Source organism: Heterodontus francisci, chromosome 10 (assembly GCF_036365525.1).
Source record: "Heterodontus francisci isolate sHetFra1 chromosome 10, sHetFra1.hap1, whole genome shotgun sequence".
NCBI classification, from domain to species: domain Eukaryota; kingdom Metazoa; phylum Chordata; class Chondrichthyes; order Heterodontiformes; family Heterodontidae; genus Heterodontus; species Heterodontus francisci.
Window position 1 is genome coordinate 15,498,730 of NC_090380.1, and position 23,790 is coordinate 15,522,519.

The 23,790-nt window shown below is 46.9% G+C and overlaps 1 protein-coding gene across 1 annotated transcript in view; it reads left to right on the forward strand.

Moving 5' to 3' along the window:
* The first annotated feature begins 1,844 nt into the window (after positions 1–1,844).
* The window catches only part of LOC137374088 (potassium-transporting ATPase subunit beta-like), a 42,469-nt gene continuing 20,523 nt past the window's right edge, over positions 1,845–23,790 (forward strand). Inside the window, exons 1-2 of the mRNA XM_068039844.1 lie at positions 1,845–1,956; positions 17,629–17,757. Of these exons, the coding sequence (XP_067895945.1) occupies positions 1,845–1,956; positions 17,629–17,757 (241 nt within the window). The remainder of the gene's footprint in view (positions 1,957–17,628; positions 17,758–23,790) is intronic.

The following is a 23,790-nucleotide window of genomic DNA, read 5'->3' on the forward strand; positions in this document are numbered from 1 at the left end:
CTAGACAGTGTCCCACCCAATACTGTGACAATAGGTCTAGACAGTGTCCCACCCTATACTGTGACAATAGTTCTAGACAGTGTCCCACCCAATACTGTGACAATAGGTCTAGACAGTGTCCCACCCAATACTGTGACATTAGGTCTAGACAGTGTCCCACCCAATACTGTGACAATAGTTCTAGACAGTGTCCCACCCAATACTGTGACAATAGGTCTAGACAGTGTCGTACCCAATACTGTGACAATAGGTCTAGACAGTGTCCCACCCAATACTGTGACAATAGTTCTAGACAGTGTCCCACCCAATACTGTGACAATAGGTCTAGACAGTGTCCCACCCAATACTGTGACAATAGTTCTAGACAGTGTCCCACCCAATACTGTGACAATAGGTCTAGACAGTGTCCCACCCAATACTGTGACATTAGCTCTAGACAGTGTCCCACCCAATACTGTGACATTAGGTCTAGACAGTGTCCCACCCAATACTGTGACAATAGGTCTAGACAGTGTCCTACCCAATACTGTGACAATAGGTCTAGACAGTGTCCCACCTAACACTGTGGCAGTAGGTCTAGACAGTGTCCCACCCAATACTGTGACATTAGGTCTAGACAGTGTCCCACCCAATACTGTGACATTAGGTCTAGACAGTGTCCCACCCAATACTGTGACAATAGGTCTAGACAGTGTCCTACCCAATACTGTGACAATAGGTCTAGACAGTCTCCCACCTAACACTGTGGCAGTAGGTCTAGACAGTGTCCCACCCAATACTGTGACATTAGGTCTAGACAGTGTCCCACCCAATACTGTGACATTAGGTCTAGACAGTGTCCCACCCAATACTGTGACAATAGGTCTAGACAGTGTCCCACCCAATACTGTGACAATAGGTCTAGACAGTGTCCCACCCAATACTGTGACAATAGGTCTAGACAGTGTCCCACCCAATACTGTGACAATAGGTCTAGACAGTGTCCTACCCAATACTGTGACAATAGGTCTAGACAGTGTCCCACCCAATACTGTGACAATAGGTCTAGACAGTGTCCCACCCAATACTGTGACAATAGGTCTAGACAGTGTCCTATCCAATACTGTGACAATAGGTCTAGACAGTGTCCCACCTAACACTGTGGCAGTAGGTCTATGCACTGTTCTGTGCACAGCTGAGGAAATAAGACTATATTGTTCCATCCAGACCTGTGTCATTAGGTTTATACACTGTCCCACCCAGTTCCTTTTGAGGGTGTTTTTGCTTCCAGAAGGGCAACAGAGAGCAATCAGTTGGCTCTCTGCTAACCACAGGCCTGTGACTGGGTCCTATCTGGTGTGAAGTCACAGCTCTGTGTTTGGACTCTCACTGGGTTAGTCAGGTTACATTGAAGGGCTTTGTGTGAGAGTTTGGTGAAGATATGGCTTTAGGCCGAGTACCAACCTGACTGCTGCCTCATGTCGTAAACTGTCAAGTGCCTGTTACCTCCGCAATGTCCTTGATTTGTGAGAATGAAACATAATCAGGCCAGCCAATGATTTTGGTTTACATTAAAATCATCAAGCCTGATAAAGTTATCACCTACTGTATTATGAACTCAACAAGCAGTTGGAAAGTTGCTTCATGTGAGCACAGTTTAGTTATTAATTCATTTGTACTTATCTAAACTGTGCTGATATCTTTGGAATGCTATTAATTCCTGTCCTTAACGCAATTGGTTAAAGGTGTGCGACACCACGTCATCGCTATAAAAGGATTGCTCATTGCCCCCACCCCCACCTTCTTCTCTAATTCTGTAACACACTTGACATTCCCCCATTTGGAACTGTAACACATTGGGAAAAATGGCTACCTTCAATGAAAAGAAGACTTGCAATCAGCGGATGGAAGACTTTAAACGTTTTGTTTGGAATCCAGAAACAAAAGAGCTTATGGGACGAACACTTGGAAACTGGGGTATGTGAGACCGCGGCACAACACATGGGGCCTGATGACAGCTGGCAACAAGGAGTAGCAAATACATCAAGAGTGTGGAGTACAAGACATTGGTTAGCTTACAGTTAGAGTACTGTGGTCACCCCATTATAGAAAGGACATTAAACCTATCGAGAGTGTACAGCCTGGAATCACCAGCATGATGCGAGGGAAGGGCAACTATCATTATCAGCAGAGAATTGAGATACTGTAACTGCTTCTGGGATAGTGAGATTAGTTTGGGAATCATACAGGGAAACGGGGAGAGAGTGGGGCAGTGGGATTAGTTTTGGATTGATACAGGGTTATGGGGAGACAGTGGGGCAGTGGGATGAGTTTTGGATTGATACAGGGCAATGGGGAGACAGTGGGGCAGTGGGATTAGTTTGGGATTGATACAGGGCTATGGGGAGAGAGTGGGGCAGTGGGATTAGTTTGGGATTGATACAGGGCTATGGGGAGAGAGTGGGGCAGTGGGATTAGTTTGGGATTGATACAGGACGATCGGGAGAGAGTCGGGCAGTGGGATTAGTTTTGGATTGATACAGGGCTATGGGGAGAGAGTGGGGCAGTGGGATTAGCTTTGGATTGATACAGGGTTATGGGGAGAGAGTGGGGCAGTGCGATTAGCTTTGGATTGATACAGGGTTATGGGGAGAGAGTGGGGCAGTGCAATTAGTTTTGGGATTGATACAGGGCTATGGGGAAGGAGCAGGGCAGTGGGATAAATTTTGGGATTAATACAGGGCTATCGGGAAGCAGCAGGGCAGTGGGATAAGTTTTGGGATTGACAGAGGGCTATGGGGAAGGAGTGGGGCAGTGGGATTAGTTTTGGGTGTTTAATACAGGGCTATGGGGAAGGAGCGGGGCAGTGGGATTAGTTTTGGGATTGATACAGAGCTATGGAAAGGAGTGTGGCAGTGGGATTAGTTTTGGGATTACTGTGGGGCATGGGGAAGGAGCGGGGCAGTGGGATTAGTTTTGGGATTGATACAGAGCTATGGAAAGGAGTGTGGCAGTGGGATTAGTTTTGGGATTACTGTGGGGCATGGGGAAGGAGCGGGGCAGTGGGATAAGTTTTGGGATTGATAGAGGGCTATGGGGAAGAAGTGGGGCAGTGGGATTAGTTTTGGGTGTTTAATACAGGGCTATGGGGAAGGAGCGGGGCAGTGGGATTAGTTTTGGGATTGATACAGAGCTATGGAAAGGAGTGTGGCAGTGGGATTAGTTTTGGGATTACTGTGGGGCATGGGGAAGGAGCGGGGCAGTGGGATTAGTTTTGGAATTGATACAGGGCTCTGGGGAGAGAGCGGGGCAGTGGGATTAGTTTTGGGATTCATACAGGGCAATGGGGAGAGAGCGGGGCAGTGGGATTAGTTTTGGATTGATACAGGGCTATGGGGAGAGAGCGGGGCAGTGGGATTAGTTTTGGATTGATACAGGGCTATGGGGAGAGAGTGGGGCAGTGGGATTAGTTTTGGGATTCATACAGGGCAATGGGGAGAGAGCGGGGCAGTGGGATTAGTTTTGGGATTCATACAGGGCAATGGGGAGAGAGCGGGGCAGTGGGATTAGTTTTGGGATTCATACAGGGCAATGGGGAGAGAGCGGGGCAGTGGGATTAGTTTTGGGATTCATACAGGGCAATGGGGAGAGAGCGGGGCAGTGGGATTAGTTTTGGGATTGATACAGGGCAATGGGGAGAGAGCGGGGCAGTGGGATTAGTTTTGGATTGATACAGGGCTATGGGGAGAGAGCGGGGCAGTGGGATTAGTTTTGGATTGATACAGGGCTATGGGGAGAGAGCGGGGCAGTGGGATTAGTTTTGGATTGATACAGGGCTATGGGGAGAGAGCAGGGCAGTGGGATTAGTTTTGGATTGATACAGGGCTATGGGGAGAGAGCAGGGCAGTGGGATTAGTTTTGGATTGATACAGGGCTATGGGGAGAGAGTGGGGCAGTGGGATTAGTTTTGGATTGATACAGGGCTATGGGGAGAGAGTGGGGCAGTGGAATTAGTTTTGGATTGATACAGGGCTATGGGGAGAGAGTGGGGCAGTGGGATTAGTTTTGGATTGATACAGGGCTATGGGGTTGCTCTAACAGATTCGGCATATGTACAGTGGACGGAATCATGCTGTAACTGTCAATGATTTAATTAACAATCTATTATAATTGCTGAACGTTCAGCGAAATCCACTTTTGTCTGAAAGCCTTTCAGATAAGGTAGCCTTCCAATTAATTCTGCACAGCAAGAAATTTGACAAAAATTAATTTCAAATCTTTGGTAATAAGTTGTGATTTTTAGTAACAGCATCCAACAGTGTATCTATTAACTGTGCAGATAATTTCTATGAAGATACTGCAAGTAATATAACAAAACATTGTAAGTATGATGAATAAGGGCTAATTCTGTAACCCAAAGTCTTATCGAGCAAGACTGCTCGCCTTATATTTCCAGAGAAATGTTCATTTTCTGCAGCAGTGTAGAACTACCCTTTATCTTTTTTTCTAATCTGATGTAGTTATGGCCCAGAGTTTGCAGTCAGCAGTGATGGAACAGCATTCAGCACTGACCTCCAAGATAGCTGCCCACAAAGACTCTGTGGGACCGACTCCCTCCATTGCAATGTCAATTTGATTCTGGCGCCATCTATAGGTGATTTCTGGTTGTCCAGCAAGCAGGTTGAACAGCCAATCAGATTGAAGAATTCTTAGACAGCAAACCAGAAAATAAAAAGCACAGATTATCGACCATTTTTTAATCATTTTACAGAGAGCAAACTAAAGCTTGGGACATATACATGGGATTATGGTAGAAGCAGAAATATCATGAACAAACTTTAAACAAAATAAAAGTTAACTATTATTATTTTAAAAATCATTTGAATGGCTATCATGAAATGGAGGGAATGATACTCCAGACATCTAAAATTAGTGTTTCAGGGCCAGAGCCGATGTTCGACAGTAACTGTGACTTAGTATGTCTTTAAAAACTCAGTTACACCTCATTCAACAAGGCCTATCCCTTTCAAAAGCAAAATACTAGGGAGGCTGGAAATCTGAAATAGAAACAGAAAATGCTGGAAGTACTCAGCAGGTCTGGCAGCATCTATGGAAACAGAAACAGAGTTAACGTTTCAGGTTTGTGACCTTTCATCAGAACTGGTACAATTTATTTTTATTTAGAGATACAGCACTGAAACAGGCCCTTCAGCGCACCGAGTCTGTGCCGACCAACAACCACCCATTTATACTACCCCTACAGTAATCCCATATGCCCTACCACCTACCTACACTAGGGGCAATTTATAATAGCCAATTTACCTATCACCTGCAAGTCTTTGGCATGTGGGAGGAAACCGGAGCACCCGGAGGAAAACCACGCAGACACAGGGAGAACTTGCAAACTCCACACAGACAGTACCCAGAATTGAACCCGGCTCCCTGGAGCTGTGAGGCTGCGGTGCTAACCACTGCGCCACTGTGCCGCCCAATGTTAGAGATGTAATAGGTATTAAGCAGGTAAAAGGGGGAAGGGTGGGGAAAAGAATAAAAGAGAAGGTCTGTGATTGGGTGGAGGGCAGGAGAGATTAAATGACAGAAGGTTTCATGGTACAAGGCCAAAGGGAGTGGTAATGGGACAAGTAAAGAAACAAAAGATGTGTCTGGAGGAGGTGTGAATGGCACAATGATGAATAGCTGCCATCCGAAAGCAGAGAAAGGGAGACAGGAATAAGAGATAAAAGCCAAAACCAGCAAACAGAAAGGAAACAAAATGGGGGCAAGGTTATGATCTAAAATTGTCAAAATCAATGCTGAGTCCTGAAGGCTGTAAAGTGCCTAATTGAAGGATGAGGTGCTGTTCCTCGAGCTTACGTTGAGCTTTATTGGAACACTGCAGGAAGCTGAAGACAAAAAGATTTCAGAAACATTGTCAATGTTTTTTACAGTGAGAACAATGGGTAAAAAATGAAAGTTCACGTCAAATGACTGACTCTGTACTGAAAAGACTGTGACAGCAAGCCCTGTGGAGGAGCAGGTTATCACAGACAGCAACTCCACCATTTCCACATGTGACAACACATGTGTGGATGGGAGAAGCAGGTGTCACTTTTACACAGTAATGACAATGAATGCAACCACAAATTCCAGGGCATGATACATAGCAGGAATTTTGTACAGTTAGATTTAGAAGAGCAATGAAAACAATGTCTTAGACATCGCAATCACCATCCCCAGGTATGTCCTGTCCCACCAGCAGGACAGACCCAGCAGAGATGGCAGCATAGTGGTATACAGTAGGGAGGGAGTTGCCCTGGCAGTCCTCAACATCGACTCCGGAGGCATCAGGTCAAACATGGGCAAGGAAACGTCCTGCTGATTACCACCTACTTGGCCCCCCCCCCACCACCTCGGCTGTTGAATCAGTACTCCTCCAACAACACTTAGAGTAAGGACTGAGGGTGGCAAAGGTGCAGAACATACTCTGGCTGGGGGGCATCAATATCCATCACCAAGAGTTGCACAGTAGCACCACAACTGGCCGAGTCCTAAAGGGCATAGCTGCTAGACAGAGTCTGTGGCAGGTGTGAGGGAACTAACAAGAGGGAAAACCATACTTGAGCTTGTCCTCACCAACCTGTCTGCCACAGATGCATCTGTCCATGACAGTATTGGTAGGAGTGACCACCACACAGTCCTTGTGGAGACAAAGACCAGTATTCACATTGAGGATACCCTGCATTGTGTTGTGTGGCACTTCTTCTTTGGCCCCCTTGTCTCAAGAGACAATGGGTAAGCGCCTAGAGGTGGTCAGTGGTTTGTGAAGCAGCGCCTGGAGTGGCTATAAAGGCCAATTCTAGAGTGACAGGCTCTTCCACAGGCGCTGCAGATAAAATTAGTTGCTGGGGCTGTCACACAGTTGGCTCTCTCCTTGCGCTTCTGTTTTTTTTCCTGCCAACTGCTAAGTCTCTTCGACTCGCCACACTTTAGCCCCGCCATTATGGCTGCCCGCCAGCTCTGGCGATCACTGGCAACTGACTCCCACGACTTGTGATCAATGTCACAGGACTTCATGTCGTGTTTGCAGATGTCATTAAGGCGGAGACATGGACGGCCGGTGGGTCTGATACCAGTGGCGAGCTCGCTGTACAATGTGTCCTTGGGGATCCTGCCATCTTCCATGCGGCTCACATGGCCAAGCCATCTCAAGCGCCACTGGCTCAGTAGGGTGTATATGCTGGGGATGTTGGCTGTCTCGAGGACTTCTGCGTTGGAGATACGGTCCTGCCACCTGATGCCAAGGATCCTCCGGAGGCAGCGAAGATGGAATGAATTGAGACGTCGCTCTTGGCTGACGTATGTTGTCCAGGCCTCGCTGCCGTAGAGCAAGGTACTGAGGACACAGGCTTGATACACTTGGACCTTTGTGTTCCATGTCAGTGTGCCATTTTCCCATACCCTCTTGGCCAGTCTGGACATAGCAGCAGACACCTTTCCCATGCGCTTGTTGATTTCTGCATCGAGAGACAGGTTACTCGTGATAGTTGAGCCTAGGTAGGTGAACTCTTGAACCACTTCCAGAACGTTGGTGGTGATATTGATAGATGGAGCATTTCTGACATCCTGTCCCATGATGTCCATTTTCTTGAGGCTGATGGGTAGGCCAAATTCATTGCAGGCAGCCGCAGTCCTGTCGATGTGTCCCTGCAGACACTCTTCTGTGTGGGATGTTAATGCAGCATCGTCAGCAAAGAGGAGTTCCCTGATGAGGACTTTCCGTACTTTGATCTTTGCTCTAAGACGGGCAAGGTTGAACAACCTGCCATCTGATCTTGTGTGGAGGAAAGCTCCTTCTTCTGAAGACTTGAACGCATGTGAGAGCAGCATGGAGAAGAAAATCCCAAACAGTGTAGGTGTGAGAACGCAGCCCTGTTTCACGCCATTCAGGATAGGAAGGGGTCTGATGAGGCACCGCTATGCTGAATTGTGCCTTTCATATTGTCATAGAATGAGGTGATGATATTTAGTAGCTTTGGTGGACATCCGATCTTTTCTAGTAGTCTGAAGAGACCACGTCTGCTGACGAGGTCAAAGGCTTTGGTGAGATCAATGAAGGCAACATAGAGGGGCATCTGTTGTTCACGGCATTTCTCATGTAGTTGGCGAGGGGAGAACAGCATGTCAATGGTGGATCTCTCTGCTCGAACGCTACACTGTGCCTCAGGGTAGACACGCTCAGCCAGCTTCTGGAGTCTGTTTAAAACGACTCGAGCGAAGACTTTCCCCACTATGCTGAGCAGGGAGATTCCACAGTATTAGTTTAGTTTAGAGATACAGCACTGAAACAGGCCCTTCGGCCCACCGAGTCTGTGCCAACCATCAACCACCCATTTATACTAATCCTACACTAATTCCATATTCCTAACACATCCCCACCTGTCCCTATATTTCCCTACCACCTACCTATACTAGGGGCAATTTATAATGGCCAATTTACCTATCAACCTGCAAGTCTTTGGCATGTGGGAGGAAACCGGAGCACCCGGAGGAAACCCACGCAGACACGGGGAGAACTTGCAAACTCCACACAGGCAGTACCCAGAATTGAACCCGGGTCGCTGGAGCTGTGAGGCTGCGGTGCTAACCACTGCGCCACTGTGTATTTGTTGCAGTCACTGCAGTCACCCTTGTTCTTATAGAGGGTGATGATATTGGCATCGCGCATGTCCTGGGGTACTGCTCCCTCGTCCCAGCACAGGCAAAGCAGTTCATAGAGTGCTGACAGGATAGCAGGCTTGGCACTCTTGATTATTTCAGGGGTAATGCCGTCCTTTCCATGGGCTTTTTCACTGGCTAGAGAATCAATGGCATCACTGAGTTCCGATTTTGTTGGCTGTTCGTCCAGCTCATCCATGATTGGCAGAGACTGGGCTGCATTGAGGGCTGTCTCAGTGACAACATTTTCCCTGGAGTACAGTTCTAGGTAGTGCTCCACCCAGCGGTCCATTTGCTTGCGTTGGTCAGTGATTGTGTTCCCTGATTTAGATTTGAGGGGGGCAATCTTCTTGATGGTTGGCCCAAAAGCTCTCTTGATGCCATCATACATTCCTCTGATGTTTCCGGTGTCGGAGGCCAGCTGAATATGACTTCATAGGTGTTGCCAGTAGTCATTTGCGCAGCGCCTGGCTGTTCTTTGTGCAGTGCTTCTGGCTGCTTTCAGTGCTACGGATGTTAACTCGCTGGGGGCTTTCTTGTAGTTCAGCAGTGCAATGTGCTTAGCGGCTATGACAGGTTCCAGCTCTTCAAAGTGAGATTGAAACCAGTCTGCATTCTGCTTCACACGTTTGCCAAAGGTGTTCGTCGCTGAGTCATGGATGGTGTCTCTGATGTGGGCCCACTTTGTCTCTGCATCTCCTGCAGGAGTGTTTTGAAGGGCTTTTTCAAGTGAATTTAGAAACTTATGTAACAGCTGCGGATATGAAATTCTGTTAGTGTTGATGCGCGGGTGGCCCTTCTGCTTGGAGTGATGTAGCTTCTTTGGTTTGAGTCTAACTTTGCTGCACACCAGGAAGTGGGCAGTGTCGCAGTCTGCACTGTGGAAGCTGCGTGTGATTTGGACACTGTTTGAAGAGGCTCGTCTTGTGACAATGAGGTCCAACTGATGCCAATGGCATGATCTTGGGTGTCTCCATGAAACCTGGTGACAGGGTTTAGTGTGAAAGAACGAGTTTGTGATGCATAGGTTGTGATAGGTACACAACTCAAGCAGTCTCTGTCCATTCTCATTCATCCTTCCAATGCCATAGCACCCAAGGCAGGAGGGCCATGAGTCATGGTCGGCACCAACCCTGGCATTAAAGTCCCCCAGCAGGAACAAATGTTCAGTATTAGGACTGCTACTAATGATATTATGGAGTTCCTCATAGAATTGCTCTTTAACTTCAGGTGGGGAGCAGAGTGTTGAAGCATAGACGCTGAGTAGCTGTACTGGGCCAGAGGTGGTGAGCAGTCGGATGGACAGTATGCGTTCCAAGCCATTTGAAAGTGGCTCTGTCATGCTGAGCAAGGAGTTTCTGATAGCGAAGCCCACTCCATGCTGTCTTGGTTCTTCAGGATCCCTACCCTGTCAGAAGAAGGTGTAGTCTTGCTCTCTTAGAGATCTGCTCGCAGGGAGGCGTGTCTCCTGAAGTGCTGCAATGTCCACATTGGAGTTTACTGAGCTTATTGTTAATGATGGTGGTCTTCCGAGAGTCGTTTATTTGTGTAAGGTCTTCCGACAGGCCAGGACACAGAGTTCTGACATTCCAGCTTGCAAAACGAAGGGCTGGTACCTTCTTCCTTTTTTTGTCGTGCTGTTTGGTGCTGTGTTACAGTCCACTTGTCGGGCAATGACCCTGAGCTCCAAGCACCCATTGAAGCAGGTGGACTGTGATGGGACAGAACCTTTCTGACCGGGGGGTACCGGTTTGAGGTGGGTAGTAGCTGTCCAATGAGATGTGACGACCTCTCCCACCAGCAAAGGCAACCCGTGGCGCCCGATCTCTAGGCCAATTGAGCTGGACTGAAAACCTGTAACTGCTGCCTTCCGTGTTGTTTTGGTCGCTGTGCGGCGACTATGGAGTGACCTCTCCATGGCACATGCCTGGGCAGAATGTATGGAGCTTGTGAGTTGCCCAAGCGTCAAAAGCCTCCTCTCGGCCTTCCTGGTGGGGTCCAAAGGGGTGCAGAGCACGACGTTTGGCATCGTTATGGCTGCAGGAACTGCCGGAAACATGCCAAAAATGACATATGACCACCTTCGGGGTTCCGCTCTGGATTTTCTGTTAGGGTTTACTCCCTTCGCCTTGGTTTCTCCCGAGATGCCCACAAGGCAGTGGCGTTGTTAGCTCCCATCCCTGAGCAGGGGCCCTAACAAGTAAACTATGCGATTTCATGGAGGGAGAGGGAAGGGGGGGAACGGGGGTGGGGGGGGGGAAGGGGGTGCGAGGGAGGAAGGGGTGTGGGGGGGGGTAGCGGGGAAGGGGGAGGGGTTGCGAGGGGGGAGGGAGTCCGAGGGGGAAGGGGGTGCAGGGGAGGAGGGGGGGGAAGGGGGAAGTGGGTGGATGGTGGTGCGAGGACGGCTTCCTCGATGTCAGCGTCCTCCAGGCTGATGCTACGCTCATGGTCGCCATCCAGAGGTTTAGGGCCCATTCTTTCCACTGGCAATGGCAACCCTCTTGTATCTTACTCAAGTGGCTATTCTCCTCATTGGGACTAGACAGCAAGTGCTGGCAAGCTATTCAACTTTGGAGAGGGAACCACAGCCCATTTGGATCCCACACTCACCGAGCATCCATATATTCATTTCTTTCAGCAATGGGATTTCTGGAGTTTCTTACTGTCCCCAGTCTGTGGGCACTCAACTTATTTTAGCTGCCCCAGCTTGTCCCTGAAATCAGTTAATTCAGGTAATTCACAGGTCCCTGGCAGCTCTGAGTGCTGGGCCTGCCTGCACACCCTCTCCCCAGGTTTCGGATGGACCCTCAGGGCGGCAAGGGACCGGCTTTCCTCGCTAGGTGGCGGATTGTGAGCCAGGATCCCGACACTGGCCGCAGTGCGTTTCCTAAGCCCTAAACCTCTGGATGTGTGGCACTATCACCGTGCTAAATGGGATAGATTTCAAACAGATCTGGCAATGCAAACTGGGCATCCATGAGGTGCTGTGGGCCATCAGCAGCAGCAGAATTGTAATCAACCACAATCTATAACCTCATGGCCTGGCATATCCCCCACTCTACCATTACCGTCAAGCCAGGAGACCAACCCTGGTTCACTGAAGAGTGCAGGAGGGCATGCCAGGAGCAGCACCAGGCATACCTCAAAATGAGGTGCCAACACGGTGAAGCTACAACACAGGACTACTTCTGTGCCAAACTGCTTAAGCAGCATGTGACAGACAAAGCTAAGCGATCCCACAACCAATGGATCAGATCTGAGCTCTGCAGTCCTGCCACATCCAGCTGTGAATGGTGGTGGACAATTAAACAACTAACTGGAGGAGGTGGTTCCACAAATATCCCCATCCTCAATGATGGGGGAGCCCAGCACATCAGTGCGAAAGATAAGGCTGAAGCATTTTCAACAATCTTCACCCACAAGTGCCAAGTTGATGATCCATCACGGCCTCCTGCTGAAGTCCCCAGCATCACAGATGCCAGACTTCAGCCAATTCGATTCACTTCACATAATATCAAGAAGCAACTGAAGGCATTGGATACTGCAAAGGCTATGGGCCCTGACAACATCCCAGCAATTGCACTGAAGACCTGTGCTCCAGAACTTGCTGCGCCCCTAGCCAAACTGTTCCAGTACTGCTACAGCCATGTCATCTACCTGGCAATGTGTAAAATTGCCCAGGTATGACTTGTACACAAAAAGCAGGACAACTCCAACCCAGCCAATTTTTTTTTTAATTCACTCATGGGATGTGGGCGTCGCTGGCCAGGCCAGCATTTATTGCCCATCCCTAATTGCCCTTGAGAAGGTGGTGGTGAGCTGCCTTCTTGAACTGCTGCAGTCCATGTGAGGTAGGTACACCCACAGTGCTGTTGGGAAGGGAGTTCCATGATTTTGACCCAACGACAGTGAAGGAACGGCAATATAGTTCCAAGTCAGGATGGTGTGTGACTTGGAGGGGAACTTGCAGGTGGTGGTGTTCCCATGTATTTGCTGCCCTTGTTCTCCCAGTTGGTAGAGGTTGTGGGTTTGGAAGGTGCTGTCTAAGGAGCCTTGGTGCATTGCTGCAGTGCATGTTGTAGATGGTACACACTGCTGCCACTGTGCGTCAGTGGTGGACGGAGTGAATGTTTGTAGATAGGGTGCCAATCAAGTGGGCTGCTTTGTCCTGGATGGTGTCGAGCTTCTTGAGTGTTGTTGGAGCTGCACCCATCCAGGCAAGTGCAGAGAATTCCATCACACTCCTGACTTGTGCCTTGTAGATGGTGGACAGGCTTTGGGGAGTCAGGAGGTGAGTTACTCGCCTCAGGATTCCTAGCCTCTGACTTGCTCTTGTAGCGACGGTATTTATATGGCAACTCCAGTTCAGTTTTCGGTCAATGGTAGCCCCTAGGATGTTGATAGTTGGGGATTCAGCGATGGTAATGCCGTTGAATGTCAAGGGGAGATGGTTAGATTCTCTTTTGTTGGAGATGGTCATTGCCTGGTACTTGTGTGGTGCGAATGTTACTTGCCACTTATCAGCCCAAGCCTGGATATTGTCCAGGTCTTGCTGCATTTCTACACAGACTGCTTCAGTATCTGAGGAGTTGCGAATGGTGCTGAACATTGTGCAATCATCAGCGAACATCCCCACTTCTGACCTTATGATTGAAGGAAGGTCATTGATGAAACAGCTGAAGATGGTTGGGCCTAGGACACCACCCTGAGGAACTCCTGCAATGATGTCCTGGAGCTCAGATTTAGTTTAGTTTCGTTTAGTTTTAGTTTAGAGATACAGCATTGAAACAGGCCCTTCGGCCCACCGAGTCTGTGCCGACCATCAACCACCCATTTATACTAATCCTACACTAGTTCCATATTCCTTCCACATCCCCACCTGTCCCTATATTACCCTACCACCTACCTATACTAGGGGCAATTGTTAATGGCCAATTTACCTATCAACCTGCAAGTCTTTGGCATGTGGGAGGAAACCAGAGCACCCGGAGGAAACCCACGCAGACACAGGGAGAACTTGCAAACTCCACACAGGCAGTACCCAGAATTGAACCCGGGTTGCTGGAGCTGTGAGGCTGCGGTGCTAACCACTGCGCCACTGTGCCGCCCCACTTGCCTGGATGATTGACCTCCAACAACCACAACCATCTTCCTTTGCGCTCGGTATGACTCCAACCAGCGGAGGGTTTTCCCCCTGATTCCCATTGACCTGAGCTTTGCTAGGGCTCCTTGATGCCAAACTTGGTCAAATGCTGCCTTGATGTCAAGGGCAGTCACTCTCACCTCACCTCTTGAGTTCAGCTCTTTTGACCATGTTTGAACCAAGGCTGTAATGAGGTCAGGAGCTGAGTGGCCCTGGCGGAACCCAAACTGAGCATCACTGAGCAGGTTGTTGCAAAGCAAGTGCCGCTTGATGGCACTGTTGATGACACCTTCCATCACTTTACTGATGATTGAGAGTAGGCTAATGGGGCAGTAGTTGGCCGGGTTGGATTTGTCCTGCTTTTTGTGTACAGGACATACCTGGGCAATTTTCCACATTGCAGGGCAGATGCCAGTGTTGTAGCTGTACTGGAACAGCTTGGCTAGGGGCGCAGCAAGTTCTGGAGCACAGGTCTTCGGTACTATTGCTGGAATATTGTCAGGGCCCATAGCTTTTGCAGTATCCAGTGCCTTCAGTCGTTTCTTGATATCACGTGGAGTGAATCGAATTGGCTGAAGTTTGGCATCTGTGATGCTGGGGACTTCAGGAGGAGGCCGAGATGGATCATCAAGTTGGCACTTCTGGCTGAAGATTGTTGCAAATGCTTCAGCCTTATCTTTCGCACTGATGTGCTGGGCTCCCGCATCATTGAGAATGAGGGTATTTGTGGAGCCACCTCCTCCAGTTAGTTGTTTAATTGTCCACCACCATTCACGGCTGAATGTGGCAGGACTGCAGAGCTTAGATCTGATCCGTTGGTTATGGGATCGCTTAGCTCTGTCTATCGCATGCTGCTTACGCAGTTTATGAGGTTGACACCTCATTTTGAGGTATGCCTGGTGCTGATCCTGGCATGCCCTCCTGCACTCTTCATTGAACCAGGGTTGGTCTCCTGGCTTGATGGTAATGGTAGAGTGGGGGATATGCCGGGTCATGAGGTTACAGATTGTGGTTGAGTACAATTCTGCTGCTGCTGATGGCCCAGAGCACCTCATAGATGCCCAGTTTTGCATTGCTAGATCCGTTCGAAATCTGTCCCATTCAGCACGGTGATCGTGCCACACAACAGGAGGGACAGTATCCTCAATGTGAAGGAGGGACTTCGTCTCCACAAGGACTGTGCAGTGGTTACTCTTACCAATACTGTCATGGACAGAAGCATCCGCAGCAGGCAGATTGGTGAGGACGAGGTAGAGTATGTTCTTCCCTCATGTTGGTTCCCCCACCACCTGCTGCAGACCCAGTCTAGCAGCTATGTCCTTTAGGATTCGGCCAGCTCGGTCAGTAGTGGTGCTACCGAGCCACTCTTGGTGATGGACATTGAAGTCCCCCACCCAGACTACATTTTGTGCCCTTGCCACCCACAGTGCTTCCTCCAAGTGGTGTTCAACATGGAGGAGTACTGAGTCATCAGCTGAGGGAGGGCGGTAGGTGGTAATCAGTAGGAGATTACCTTGTTCATATTTAACCTGATGCCATGAGACTTCATGAGGTCCTGAGTCGATGTTGAGGACTCCCAGGGCAACTCCCTCCCTACTGTATACCACTGTGCCACCACCTCTGCTGGGTCTGTCCTGCCGGTGGGACAGGACATACCCGGGGATGGTGATGGCAGTGTCTGGGACATTGTCTGTTAGGTATGATTCCGTGAGTATGACTATGTCAGGCTGTTGCTTGACTAGTCTGTATGACAGCTCTCCCAACTTTGGCACAAGCCCCCAGATGTTAGTAAGGAGGACTTTGCAGAGTCGACAGGGCTGGATTTGCTGTTGTCGTTTCCGGTGCCTAGGTCGATGCCGGGTGGTCCGTCCGGCTTCATTCCTTTTTATAGACTTCGTAGCGGTCAGGTACAACTGAGTGGCTTGCTAGGCCATTTCAGAGGGCATGTAAGAGTTAACCACATTGCTGTGGGTCTGGAGTCACATGTAGGCCAGACCAGGTAAGGACAGCAGATTTCCTTCCCTGAAGGACATTAGTGAACCAGATGGGTTTTTATAACAATCGACAATGGTTTCATGGCCATCATTAGACTAGTTTTTAATTCCAGATTTTTATTAAGTTCAAATTCCACCTTCTGCTGTGGTGGGATTCGAACCCATGTCCCCAGAGGAATACCCTGGGTCTCTGGGTTACTAGTCCAGTGATAATACCACTACGCCACCGCCTACCCCATCAGCCTACTCTCAACATCAGTAAAGTGATGGAAGGTGTCATTGATAGTGCTATCAAGCGGCACTTGCTTAGCAATAACCTGCTCAGTGACGCTCCGTTTGGGTTCCACCAGGGCCACTCAGCTCCTGACCTCATTACAGCCTTGGTTCAAACATGGACAAAAGAGCTGAACTCCACAGGAGAGGTGAAAGTGACTGCCCTTGACATCAAGGCAGCATTTGACTGAGTATGGCATCAAGGAGCCCTAGCAAAATTGAAGTCAATGGGAATCAGGGGACAAAACTCTCCACTGGTTGGAGTCGTACCTAGCGCAAAGGAAGATGGTTGTGGTTGTTGGAGGTCAATCATCTGAGCTCCAGGACATCACTGCAGGAGTACCTCAGGGTAGTGTCCAAGGCCCAACCATCTTCAGCTGCTTCATCAATGACCTTCCTTCAATCATAAGGTCAGAAATGGGGATGTTCACTGATGATTGCACAATGTTCAACACCATTTGCGACTCCTCAGATACTGAAGCAGTCCGGGCAGAAATGCAGCAAGACCTGGCCAATATCCAGGCTTGGACTGATAAGTGGCAAGTAACATTTGTGCCACATAAGTGCCAGGCAATGACCATCTTAAACAAGAGAGGATTTAACCATCTCCCCTTGACATTCAATGGCATTACCATCGCTGAATCCCCCACTATCAACATCCTGGGGTTCCAATTGACCAGAAACTGATCTGGAGTAGCCATATAAATACTGTGGCCGCAGGAGCAGGTCAGAGGCTAGGAATTCTGCGGCGAGTAACTCACCTCCTGACTCCCCAAAGCCTGTCCACCATCCACAAGGCAGAAGTCAGGAGTGTGATGGAATACTCTCCACCTGCCTGGATGGGTGCAGCTCCAACAACACTCAAAAGGCTTGACACCATCCAGGACAAAGCGGCCCGCTTGATTGGCACCCCATCCACAAATATTCACTCCTTCCACCACTGACGCACAGTGGCAGCAGTGTGTACCATCTATAGGATGCACTGCAGCAATGCACTAAGGCTTACAGCACCTTCCAAACTCACGACCTTTACTTCTGAGAAGGACAAGAGCAGCAGATGCATGGGAACTCCACCACCTGCAAGTTCCCCTCCAAGTCACACACCATCCTGACTTGGAACTATATCACCACCGCTCCTCCACTGTCACTGGATCAAAATCCTGGAACTCCCTTCCTAACAGCACTGTGGGTGTACCTTCACCACATGGGCTGGAATGGTTCAAGAAGGCAGCTCACCACCACCTTCTCAAGGGCAATTAGGGATGGGTAATAAATGCTGTCCTTGCCAGTGGTGCCCACATCCCATGAACGAATAAAAAAAAATAGAATTTCAACTGAATGTTTTTAGAGTTTAAACAAAGGTAGATAAGCAGATGAGGGATAAAGGAATAGAGGGTCAAGCTGATAGAGTTGGATGAGAGAGAATGGGAGTAAGCTCGACAGGAGCTGTCATGGACTGTTTTCACTGAATGGACTGTTTCTGTGCTGCATATTCTATGTAACAATTCATTGCTTCTCTCCCAGTTCTCATCAGCCTGTACTATGCGGCCTTCTACATTGTGATTTGTGCATTGTTCGCTCTGGCCCTGTTTGTGCTGATGTACACGACAGACCCATACACACCAACCTATCAAGACCAACTCAAATCACCAGGTAAGGCCCTAAAATTCATATATGAAATGGCCACTGTATTTTTCTGTATGATTCTCAGCACCATGAAATAGTCAGTGTGTCTCACTCTGTGATTCTCAGCCCTGTGAAACGGTCAATGTGTTTCACTCTGTGATTCGCCTGTTATGACCGAGGCAGGTGTAATGCACTGTTAATTCAGTCCCACTACTCCACAGGTCACTTGTTAGCAAAGTTTCCCACCTACTGGAAAAATAGCCAAATTAATCACTTTATTTATCTCCAGAATAAAACACACCAAACCAGGTTTCTGTAAACAACAAAGTTAACTATTTATTAATAAACCAAGTTTTAAACGATAATGGGATGAATCTATATGTATGAAAAGACTTTATAACTCCTTAATCTCCGTAACCCTCATGCACACACATACATTCAATTACCAATGGTTTACCGGGGAAAATGGTTATTGATTTTATGAGAGTTTCTTAGGGATAATAAAAAATAACTGGGTTGTATCTTCCGGTAGTATTTTCCTGGATCAGTGAGGTGTCCCAGAGCTGAATAGTCAGATGCCACTCGATGTCTCTCCAGGTGAAATTAATGAACAGTCTATGATGGGCAGGTGTTCAAGGTGGTATGTCTGCAGCAGACGTCACACAGATATTTCATTAACAGGTTGTAGCAACAGCGCTGTTTAAATTTTAAAGTAGCAGTCTAACAGTAGAAACTTCCTTGAGAGTTCAGGAACTTCCAAAAAACACAAAAGGCAACAGGACTTACTCTTAAAGTAGAGATTTTTCGGAGACTGGAGACTACCTTCGACAATGGAGCTTCCTCTCAGCCTCTCTCCATAGAACATAGCAATTACAGAACTTGCTCTTCAGACATGAATTCTTGAATGGAGGCAACAGCAACTTTGCCGCACCCAAAACACAGGCTTTCTTTCTCCAAGCAGTGTCACTCCACAGAGTGCAGCCATTTCTCTTTTCTCTGGGTCTTTTCTCTCTCCAGGGGTTTTTTCCTCTCTTCAGGCAGAGCACAGCCCCAACTCAAATGTAAAATGCCTTTTTTTTTTACAAGAGAGACAAGCATTCCTGGTCTGCAAACCCAGGTTTCCAGCAGCAACTCCTTCAAAGTTCTTTTAACTTCATGAAGAAATTAGAATTTTATTTGAAACAGGAATTATTTTTTAAGAGAGAGAATTTTCTGTGCTGTATTCGTGGCCAGTTTCCAGCAGTAACTCTCTCAGCTGCGGACAACCCCCTGGTTTCTTCTTTCACTGTCAAAATGGAACTGAAAGCTTTCTCAATAGGAGTCATAATACTATCGTAAAAATTTCTGGTTGCTTGGATACAAATTGCCCTGCAGCCTGGACTCTTCAAACACTAAACCACTGCAGTTATTGTCCACAGAGTTTTTTCAGTCTTAAAGGCACACAGACCTCCTAGTTAAAAAAAAACAAAAGTGCTTATTGCACTCCAGTCAGTGTGTCTCACTGTGAGCTCATCAGCAATGTGAAATGGTCAGCGTGTCTCACTCTGTGATTCTTCTAATATTCTGTTCACTATTAACTTAGTAAAGAATGTATTTATATAGATATGAGTCTGAGGGTTAGAATAACAGGTGCTTATTTGCACACATCTTTCAACTAAGTCTTCCACTATAACTCTTCGACAAGGTTCTGTACAGATTACATTAAATCACTTCCTGTGATGATGCTCACAATCTCACTACATAATCTGCCCAGTAAGAACCCTATATTCCATTATATTACATCTCCTCCCAAGTCTCTGACTTCTCTTTTCAGATTGATAATTGCTGTGGCATTTTCATAAGTCTGCCATAATGCATTCTTCTTTCTTTCGAAGCAGTTTGAGGTTTTGAGTCTTTCATTCCTCCTTCTGACTCTACTGTGCTTGAGTAGAACTGTTGGATGACGAGTTCTTCATTCAGGTTGTCCTCTGGGTTACTTGATCATTGCAGCATCACTGGTTCATCAAACGTTTGAGATGATTGGTCCTCTTGTAATTGCTCCTTCTTTGATATCACCACCTTCTATTTCTTATCATCCCTTGGTCAGTTTGGACAATGTATGATTGTGGATCTGGTGATTTGTCTATCACTTCTCCATAGCAATTTTAGTCTCTAACCCAAACTGATTCCCCAGGTTGAATGTCTGGCAAGTTTCTGGTTCTGTGATGTCTGTCATAATTGTCTGACTGATTCGACCACTCGCTATCCTCTCTCTCCCTCACTTTCTCCAAGTCTTCTGCATTTACTTGTGGTTTGAGTGTTCTTGGGAGTGTAGGAAGCGAGGTCTTCAACCTTCTTCCCATTAACAATTCACATGGGGCTAAACCATTCTAAAGTGCTGTCGATCGATAACGTCAAAGTGCTAGTAGAAGATCTTCATTCTTTTTCAACAATGCCTTCACAGTCCGTACACCACTCTCTGCTTCACCATTAGCACACGGGTACCTCGGCAAACTAGCGACATGGACAAAGCCACATACGTCTGTAAACTCTCTGAAGCATTCATTTGCAAATGGAAGCCCATTGTCAGACATCACAATATCTGGAATTCCATGTGTAGCAAAAACTTCTCTCAAGCCTGTGATTACAGCTTCTGAACTTTGACCTTGTAGTTGTTTAACTTCAAACCACCTTGAATAATAATCGACAACTATTAGGAACATTTCACTCATGTTTAAAAAGATCTATTCCCAAACGCTCCCATGGTCTGGATGGAAAAGAAGAGTGGCTCTTTCATCTCCTGTTGATTGATAGTATATGTGATACATCTCGATATTATCTCCAATTTTTTTCAATATACCAGGCCACCATACTGAATATCTCGCCCTGGCTCTACACTGCGTAATTCCCAAATATTCTTGGTGTAATCTCTCCAAGATCTCTAATCTCAGTGCTCTAGGGATAACTAATCTGTCATCATAGATCAGTAAATCATCAACTATGCTTAAATGACCCCTCAATTCATGATATTGTCTTTGAACAAGGTGATGTAGTATATACTCCCGCCAACCATTCAAGCTGTAAGCGTCCAATTTGGTAAAAATTGATCTCTTCCCTTGCTTTGCCAAACTCTCATCTACTGATGACATTGGATGTATTTCTCTTTCCACTGCCTTATTCAGTTACATAGGAACATAGGAAGATAGGACTTAGGAGCAGGAATAGGCCTTTCGGCCCTTCGAGCCTGCTGTACCATTCGATAAGATCATGGCTGATCTAGTCGTGGTCTCAACTCCACTTTCCTGTCTTTCCCCCATAACCCTTGACTATCAAACATCTATCTAACTCAGCCTTGAATAAATTCAATGACCCAGACTCCACTGCTTTCTGGGGAGGAGAATTGCACAGACTAATGATCCTTTGAGAAAAAAAAACTCCTTATCTCAGTCTTAAAAGGGAGACCTCATACTTAAACTGTGTCCCCAAGTTCTAGTCCCCCCACAAGAGGAAGCATTCTCCTGGTATCCACGCTCTCAAGTCCCCTCAGGATCTTATATTTTTCAATAAGATCAACTCTCTTTCTCCTAAACTCCAAGGAGTATAGGCCCAACCTGTTCAACCTTTCTTCATAAAATAAGCCTTTCATCCCCGGAATTAGTCGGTCGACTGAACCTTCTATGAACTGCTTCCGATGCAATTATATCCTTTTTCAATAAGGAGACCAAAACTATACACAGGACTCCAGATGTGGTCTCATCAGGGTCCTATGCAGCTGCAGTAAAACATCCTTACATTTATACTCGATTCCCCTTGCAATAAATACCAACATTCCATTTGCTTTCCTAATCACTTGCTGTACCTGCATACTAACCTTTTGTGATTTATGTACCAGGACACCCAGATCCCTCTGTACCAGTGAGTTCTGCAATCTCTCTCCATTTAAATAGTATACAGCTTTTCTATTCTTCCTGCCAAAGTGGAGAAGTTCACATTTTCCCACATTATACTCCATGTGCCAAATGTTTGCCCACTCACAACTTATCTGTATCCTTTTGTAGACTCATTACCTCGTCTTGACAACTTACTTTCCTTCCTATCTTGGTGTCATTGATAAATTTAGCTACCGTACATTCTGTCCCTTCATCCAAGTCATTGATATAGATTGTAAATAGTTGAGGCTCCAGTACTGATCCCGGTGGCATTCCACTAATTATAGTTTGCCAACCCAAAAAAGACCCATTTATCCTTACTGTCTGCTTCCTGTTAGCGAACCAGTTCTCTATCCATGCTAATATGCACCATGTGCTCTTATCTTGTGCATGTGGCACCTTATCAAATGCCTTTTGGAAATTGTGTGAGGTCAACACAAATTCGAATGGACCTATTAGGTTTCTTCACTGGAACCATACCCGAGCACCATCCTGTGGGTTTTGTTACAGCTGAAATGACTCCTTGTTTTTCCATTAATTCAATCACTTTTTTAACTTTCTCTAGGAGTGGGATGTGGAACTTTCCTAGGTGTGTACAAACACACAGGCTCGGTTTCCTTTCTCAGGGTGATTTAGTATGCCATGTTTAACTTCCCCAATCCTCTGAATAATTTGGAAATTCAGTCCCAAAATCTCTGGGGTGCTCTTCTTTACATTTGAACTCTTCTACTCTACGTATTAGCTGTAGGTCTATGCAAGGCTTTCTGCTTAGGAGTGAACAACTTTGATTTTTAGTCACATGTAAAGTCTCAGGAATTTCTTTTTTCCAGTAACTCACTGATGTTTTTAACTCCCCGATTACCTTCAACTCAATGTCTCCAGGTCCATACAGCCTTTTACCTGTTGGTTTGAGTGTTTTCTTTTTCAGCCACAGTTCTATGTCTGATAGAACTGAAACTGCTGCCCTAATATATCCACTTTAAAGTTGGTCTTTTTCCCTTCCACAAGAATTTCTGCCAACTAGCAATTAGGAACATAGGAACAGGAGTAGGCCATTCAGCCCATCGAGCCTGCCCCACTATTCAATACGATCATGGCTGATCATCCACTTCAATGCCTTTTTCCCACACGATTCCTCATATCCCTTTATGTCATTCTCACTGGTTCACTGGATCTCTCCTAAAAAGGGTATTTCCACACTTTGGACATCCTGTACTTCATTAGCTTTTTGCTCTGTTGGGGTTTTACCTTAGTTGTCTGCAGCACTAGTGATTTTTACTGCATCACACTGAATGGAAGCATCCCTTCTTCCTACACAAGAAACACTCCTCTTCTCTGTCTGGGCAGTTTTTTCTGCTAGTGCCTCTCAGGGCCACACCTGCTACAATTGGTTGCTGCTGTTTCTAGATGCCTTTCCCGCCTTTCTGGCCTTTTGCCGCCATTGTTCTCCTTCATTTTTCCAACATATTCAATTGAGTCTGATATTCTCAAGATCAGGCTCTCTCTGGCCCTTGAACCATGGGTCAGTTAAACTTCCTAACCTCCGCTTGTCTGCTCAATTGAACGGCTTTCGATAATGTTAAATCATCCCTCGACTGTAGCTGATCCGAACGGGCATCGTCTAATACCCAGACTACAATCCTGTCCCTAATCAGCTCTTCCTGTAAGCTGCCGTATTTGCAATCCTCCCTGATTATATATAAATGGTGAATAAATGAATCAATACACTCCCCTTTCTGCTGGGTACGCTTATTAAATTTGGAGCGCTCCACGATAACATTTTCTCATCTTTAAAGTAAGTCTCGAGGGCCTTGAAATTTCCTCATATGTAGCCCTCTTTTCAACTATGCCTTGGGTGATGAGGATGTCGTCTGCACACTCCCCCATAGCCGATGCAGAACGGTACCTTTCAAACTTCCGAATCCATTCGGTTCGGTCCAGCTACACTCTTGAAGTTTTCTGGTAGAGGCAAAGATTTTTCCTTTTTTGCTTTCTTCTTTGATTTTTCCGTTGTTACAGTCACTCTTCCCCTGCCACCATATAATATTCTGGTATTTATTGATTTAGGACAGAATATATAAATATGAGTCTGAGGGCTAAAGCAACAGGAGTTAATTAGCAGATGTGTTGCACCTAAGATTGGCGACTACAA